At 36.2% G+C, this 7,102-nt stretch overlaps 2 protein-coding genes across 2 annotated transcripts in view; one reads left to right on the forward strand and one right to left on the reverse strand.

Annotated features, from left to right (window-relative positions):
- LOC115235012 (protein Wnt-7b) overlaps window positions 1-6,256 on the forward strand; it is a 55,628-nt gene extending 49,372 nt beyond the window's left edge. The window contains exons 6-9 of the mRNA XM_029806493.1: window positions 2,498-2,677; window positions 3,135-3,450; window positions 3,941-5,127; window positions 6,180-6,256. Of these exons, the coding sequence (XP_029662353.1) occupies window positions 2,498-2,677; window positions 3,135-3,450; window positions 3,941-4,092 (648 nt within the window). The 3' untranslated portion in view covers window positions 4,093-5,127; window positions 6,180-6,256. The remainder of the gene's footprint in view (window positions 1-2,497; window positions 2,678-3,134; window positions 3,451-3,940; window positions 5,128-6,179) is intronic.
- Window positions 6,257-6,707: 451 nt separating this feature from the next.
- Window positions 6,708-7,102, reverse strand: part of LOC115235016 (regulator of microtubule dynamics protein 1-like) — a 2,519-nt gene continuing 2,124 nt past the window's right edge. The window contains exon 6 of the mRNA XM_029806495.1: window positions 6,708-7,102. This exon is cut by the window's right edge and continues 5 nt beyond it. Within this exon, the coding sequence (XP_029662355.1) occupies window positions 6,927-7,102 (176 nt within the window). The 3' untranslated portion in view covers window positions 6,708-6,926.

Consider the following 7,102-nt stretch of genomic DNA (forward strand, 5'->3'; position numbering starts at 1 on the left):
TATATATATATATATATATAGTGTCGATAAAAAAAATTTATGTGTGTATGTATGTATGTATGTATTTGTATAAAGATTAGCATATCAATAGTATCTCGGGATGGAAACGAGATCGGATAACAAGGCGGTAATATCGATAATGAGACGCGCGCATCTCTCGTATACCAAGCGTATGCAAACTAGACGCTATCAAATTTGATTTATCGCGCAATAACCCACTGAGGAGCCAATCATCCCCGGAGAAGACAATGTCGTCGTTTCGCGATTCGCACGGACGCGCCCGTTCACCTTACATTATCCAGACATTTCAATCGTATCTCTTGTGAAAATTATCAGTATCACACAATTAATCTGATTAAAATACGTAACATCGATATTTTACCCTACATCTGTATGTAATTAAAATAATTCTTTCTATAGTTGAATAAAAGTGATTAAGAACAACTGTAGACTTATCGAATTGTTATAATGTATCAATGATTAAAATTCTTTTCCTGACTCGTTAGACGATTACTTTTCTCGCGCAGAAAGATCGACAATCGAAAACGAACGTTTGTGAGAAACGATGTCCGAGGTCGAGGGCGGCGTACCTTAATTGGGGAAAGTCCTTCGAGCTTTCTTTCCTCTCTTCGATGGGCCTTTATTACGGGCGGGCAATAAAAACTCTCCTTTCGTCGGTGTATCGTATACGTGTACGTATATGTGTACCCCGATCTCGCGGGGCTATAACGATTTATTCTCAACGTCGATCGCGTCCCCAACGCACATACTTTATGTTTCCGACGATTTTTTAACCTTTCCCGCGCGCCTGCGTGGCACACCCCACGGAGATAATTCGAAATATAAACCAGTTTCGTACGCATTGCTATCGTATCGTATCCGCTCGCGCGCGCGTTCGCGGCCGATGCACAATGAGAGGTCCCTTCCTTCCCCCTTTCCGCCCTCCCCATCCCCTCTTCATCTTCCTTCCCATCGGGAATCGAGCGAGCAACAGGAATTTACAGATGAGCACTCGATACGATTACAACCATTTAAAATCACGCAGTCGGTCGTTCAGAGTTAACCGAGATGTATCTCCCGCGTCCAGTGGCGTGGCTACGCGAAATCTCTATATTGGATTAATTTCCAAAAACATTGTTTGACCGTCACACCTTTATAGAAAGTATGGTGTTCAAATATGTGATTAAGGATTTTACTTTTCGTTTAATTTTTTTTTTTTTGTACCACGAATTTGTACGTATACGAATCACAAATACAAGTGCGAGTTATATGCGAAACATAAGTCGGTCATACGTATGCAAATATCGAAATATAATTAAAGCACATATTGAGATTAGAGAATTTAAAGAAGAAACTTTTAGCAAACCTTTTTCCAAGAAATACAGTCGTGCGTAAATCTTTCACGTTTCTAAAAGTGACAAAGAAATCGCATATTCGTTATAAAAAAAAGACATAGATATGCTAAAATTTCGCGATTGAAAATTATTTGTAATATTATGACAGTCGGGGTGACTCTCTCTCTCTACGCCATTGATTCCTTCATAATGAACCGATGCGTATCTCCTTGTCGTTTGAAGATGATTCAGGCATCGGACGATGCATCCGTTCTCATCGAGCGCGCATTGTAAAAGTTCTCGTTCTCATTTTCATTCTCCGAATGAAAGAGATCCCGGACACACGTGTAGATTTGAAATTTGCATAGGACATACCTTGTACGATGTAAAGAACTAATCGTTGTACATCGTTTTGCATTGATCGCACCTAGTTGTCGTCTGTTTCGATACGATATGTGAATTCATTTCTCGATCTTAAGCAAATCTCTTTCGCATATTCGTATTTCTGAAACCAATCAAAGGATATTCTAATTATGAAACCTTTCGCATATTACATTTGGATAATTAAAAAAAGGTGTTGTAAACGCAAATTCAATTCTTTCCGGATTGCTACTACTTTATTTTATCACATAGCTAAATTGTTAATGGAAAACTGATTTGTTTTCAACAACAAAGAAATCGCGCATAGTTACACAACAACCGAGACACTTTTCATCATTGGTGATGAAACAAATAGTAGAGATCTTTTAATAGCAATCCAAAATTCGAACGATTGCGTTTATTCTTTTCAATTATTCTTTAGACTATAAATATTCGGATATCCGAAACGCATTTGTAAAGTTTTCGCGAACAATGCAGAAAGTCGAAACTGTAATAAAAAATAATATAAGCTGAATAACATTCTATTCTTCAATTATATTGCATCTTATTCATAATCAGCCGAACCGAGCGTTATAGCTTTTTAATGCTTTAATGTTTAGCGATAGCAAAATACAATCATTAACATTACTGCCGCGAGTGCCTGCACTTTCGCAAAAAGCGCAAAGTTAAATGTCAGTCGTCGGAGATGAATAAAGAAAAGTGAATAATGAAGAAAACACTCGCGAGAAATCACAATTTATGGAAATTACGCTATTACGCGAACGCGTACTCTTCTTTTTCAGATCGTTAAGGCTCATCTGCAAACGGAGTGTAAATGTCACGGTGTGTCCGGATCGTGCACCGTGAGAACGTGTTGGCGAACGCTGCCGAGTTTTCGCCAGATCGGCGATGCGCTCATGAAGAAGTACTACAGGGCTAGACCTGTCATCGCCGTTACACCGCCACCTCCGTCCACGGATCAGGTAAAATTTGCCCCGAATGAATCAATTTAATATGATAAATCAATGGTCGATTCGGAGCGCGATTAACATAATATTTCTAAATCGAAACAGTCGCATCTTTTTTTTTCATTTTGATTCAACGATGTTTTTACAAAAATCAACTCACCTGTCTCCTATACATCATAGACGTTGGACGCGATGTCGCATTCCGTGTCGCCGGAAATGGTACCAATATTGGGCAACGACGCCAAGACTCAAGGCAAGCCGAATGATTTCGTCAAATCCCGGCACGAGTCCTCATCGAAGAAGTCCAGCAAGTCGCGAAAGCCGCACCAATTTAATATGATAAATCAATGGTCGATTCGGAGCGCGATTAACATAATATTTCTAAATCGAAACACAAGTCGCATCTTTTTTTTCATTTTGATTCAACGATGTTTTTACAAAAATCAACTCACCTGTCTCCTATACATCATAGACGTTGGACGCGATGTCGCATTCCGTGTCGCCGGAAATGGTACCAATATTGGGCAACGACGCCAAGACTCAAGGCAAGCCGAATGATTTCGTCAAATCCCGGCACGAGTCCTCATCGAAGAAGTCCAGCAAGTCGCGAAAGCCGCACTTGGTCCTGAAAAGAACGAAAGTTAGCGGTGGTCCGGGTAAAGGGCTGAAGAGGATTCCGAAGAGGAGCGAGCTGGTCTATTTGCAACCCTCGCCCAACTACTGCGAGCCGGATTTGGCGCAGGGTAGTCTTGGCACACAGGGCAGATATTGCAATCGTACTAGCAAAGGTGAGAGGGAATGATGATAAACAAATTTTATAATCGAAATAACGTATTATCACAATATTCTTACATTTTCTTGTTCGAAAGAGAGAGAGAGAGAGAAATGCGAATCTCGAATTTTTATTCATTCCGCCTCCATTTTGAAATTGAATATTCGAACGGCGATTCTTCGACAAGATCGCGCTTTTTTCACGTCGTTCGCAAGAATAATATTATCACGTACCTTTCTAGTCTCGGCACACAGGGCAGATATTGCAATCGTACTACAAATTTTAATCGAGCTAACGTGTCATCGCGATATTCGTCGAATTCTTATTTTCTTATTCAAAAGAGAGAGAGAGAGAGAGAGAGATAGAGATAGAAACGCGAATCCCAAATTTTTATTCATCCCGCTTTCATTTTGAAATTGAATATTTGAATGACGATTGTCCGAGATCGCGTTCTTTTCACGTCGTTCGCAAGAATATTATTACCCCTTTCCTTCTTTTTCGTCCAGGAACCGATGGATGTGATTTAATGTGCTGCGGTCGTGGTTACAACACGCACCAATTCACGAGAACGTGGCAGTGCAGATGCAAGTTTCACTGGTGCTGCCGCGTATACTGCGAGACTTGCACCGAACGTACCGAGGAATACACTTGCAAATAACGCTATTACCGACGTACGATGTGTACATATCTACGAGAGAATACATCTTTACCGATGAATAAAGTCTATCTTCGAGAGAGCGGGAGAAACGACACGCGAGAAATATGTCGATCTCATATATATATATATATGTCATTATATAAAAACGAAGCCATATAACCGAAAAATACATATATAATAATTATGTATCGAATAATGTTTTTATTGTTTGATTCGATCGGGATTGATTTTGTCAAACCCTTAGCAGAATTCCGGGCCCGTAATTATTAAAATTTTAGACAAAAAAAATAAAACTTAATCTCAATAATTTAGATATCGAATTCTCACATCCTATAGAGTTTCATACCCATTTGTTATTTTCTATTTGTGCCGTTTATATTTATATATATTTTAGGCCTCGATGCTTCGTATATATTGACACGATCACGCTATAGTAAATAAATATATTTAACACTATATTCGCTGTACATCGATATGCGGATACGATTCAACAAGGATACATAGTTTATAAGTAGTTTACGAATATGTTCTTTTAAAATTGTAGCGTAAAAGTAATAGATAATTGTTCTCTCTGAATCAATATTAAAACGCAAATCTCCTTCCTCTCCCCCTCACAGTATCTTTATAAGCTTTCAAAATATATACTTTATATAGGAATATATTTCGTAAATTATTATTTATTAAAATCACACACACGATATATAAATTATATTCGTGTAAGTAATATGTTTGTCTGTTCGCTGGTAAATAAAGTATATAAGCGTTTTCACGTCCATGTATCGCGTGATATTATCTTTTTTTTTTACCTGTTTACCTAATGTTTCTCGCTCGACGAATGTTGTTTATTTTGTTAACAGATTATTATAGCTCTTTCATTTAAAAAAATATACTCAGTGTGTATCGATGCTGTGTGCAAAGTCACTGGAAATTATGCTTCCAAACAAAAGGAGATACGAATCTTGTAGAGTCGTTCCTCGTGAAGTCGTCTCTGTTCGCTGAGCGCAGAATGCATTCTGGTGTTGTTACGCAAGAGTCGTAAGTAATCTTCATAAATATATGTGTGTGTGCGCGCTCGCATGTATGTGTGTCGGGAAAATTATATTAGTAGCAAAATGTAATACACAGATTTAGATCTGCAAATAATTATTAAATTTAAAGAAACCTGCTTCAAAAAGAGTAGAGATAATATATAGATCTATGTAGATAAGATATATATTAACTACATTTTATATATATTTATTATAGATAACATCTACGAAGAATCTACTTTTCAAATAATGCTTAATCTATAATTAAATAAATTCCAAGAATCAACTGCATGGTTTATACTATACGTATAGATTTCAATTACTTCCGAGAAGGAGATATGGATGATATATATATTCTCTATCGCATTCCATACGTATATATATAGTCTTAAACTCAATACAATCCAAGAAATTTAATATCGCATTAAAAAAATATTTACAGACAAAGTCGGAAATGCCTTCCCACCAGAATTTGTACACTAATATCGGGGTATATCCGACGTGCGTGTTTCGTTTCTAAACACTCTTGCATTATGACTGTTTTGGTGAGTCAAATATTGACATGTGACTTTTATTTAATATTAAATATAATTAATGATATTTAATATTTAATATTAAACCTACAGTAGCACACAGCGAGTTCTTTTTCACGCTAAATCCCATACTATAAGACCATCGGTCTTCATAATATATCTAGTCGTTTTTTTTTTTTTTTAATGGCTTCAGCCTAAAGACAGCTATTCAGCACAAAAACTCTAATCTTTTCGGATATCACATTAAAATTAGCAAGATAATTCTATTAAACTTTTTAACAAATTGATATTATTAATATTATGTTATTTTTTATTAATCATTTTATTTTATCTTATCGCTGCCAATAATCATAACGCGTGAATATTTAGAGACGAAACACGCACGTCGGATATTACTTTGATATACGTTTACAAATTTAGGTGGGAAGGCATTTCTGACCGCGAGTGTACATTATATACGTATCTAATGTCAAGCTTTAACGACACCATCCAACGCCAACAATCATCACATTGCTGTTCCGTTTAGATTATCGGCAAATCTGACCGTTGATGCCGCTGTCCAAGTCCCAACGAATCCATCCGTCGACGCTGCTGTCCAGATCCCTGTAAATCAATGCATTAATGCAGCTATCTAGTAGTCTAGTCGTCTAGAGGTGTTATTAAACAACCCTCCGAAAGAGTGGTGTATAAACGTGGACAAAGATAGAGGCCTAGTTAAAGAGAAGAATCCAACTTACAAAATAATTCACGCGCAAATTTTTTACAAAATAATTCATTTGCATATAAAATGCCGGACTTCTTCAAAATCTTACTCCCGTGTAACTATGGAGCGTATTGTCTGCTGCGTAGCATACATTTTTAGAGCTCATAAGGGCTGAACAAATACAGACAATATGTAGATTGTAAAATTTCGTCTACTCTCCAGGGACAATTAAACGATTATTTTCAATCGATCGCGATCTTTGGTTTCGGGATTTAAACTCTGTATATATATATATATATGCACACACCTAATATAAATACAACGATTAAATTATATTTCTGTAAAATATATAAAATATATAAAAAATATGAAAACACACACTGTCTATTACATATACATATAATCACATCATGCACAATATCAACGGTATTTTATGAAAATAATATATATATAATATATAAATTTTATCCTCGAATAATAAGAATGTTCAATATATCAAAATCCAAGTCATATATTATTTTCCATTGAAAAAATAGTATAAAAATATATAAATTTATCTGTATTCTCTGTCTAAATACTGTTCAATATTTTTTGTGCTTCCTGTTTCGCTTTCTGATCGTCATCAGTTTTGGCAGAAAATTCAGCGGCCTTTTTCAAATATTTTACTGCATCTTCCTTACGATTTAGTTTCAGATATATTTTTCCTAACATTAATAAATTACGACTGTAAAAATTTGGATCAACTT

Source organism: Formica exsecta, unplaced genomic scaffold (genome assembly GCF_003651465.1).
Source record: "Formica exsecta isolate Colony F162 unplaced genomic scaffold, ASM365146v1 scaffold21, whole genome shotgun sequence".
In the NCBI taxonomy this organism is placed as follows: domain Eukaryota; kingdom Metazoa; phylum Arthropoda; class Insecta; order Hymenoptera; family Formicidae; genus Formica; species Formica exsecta.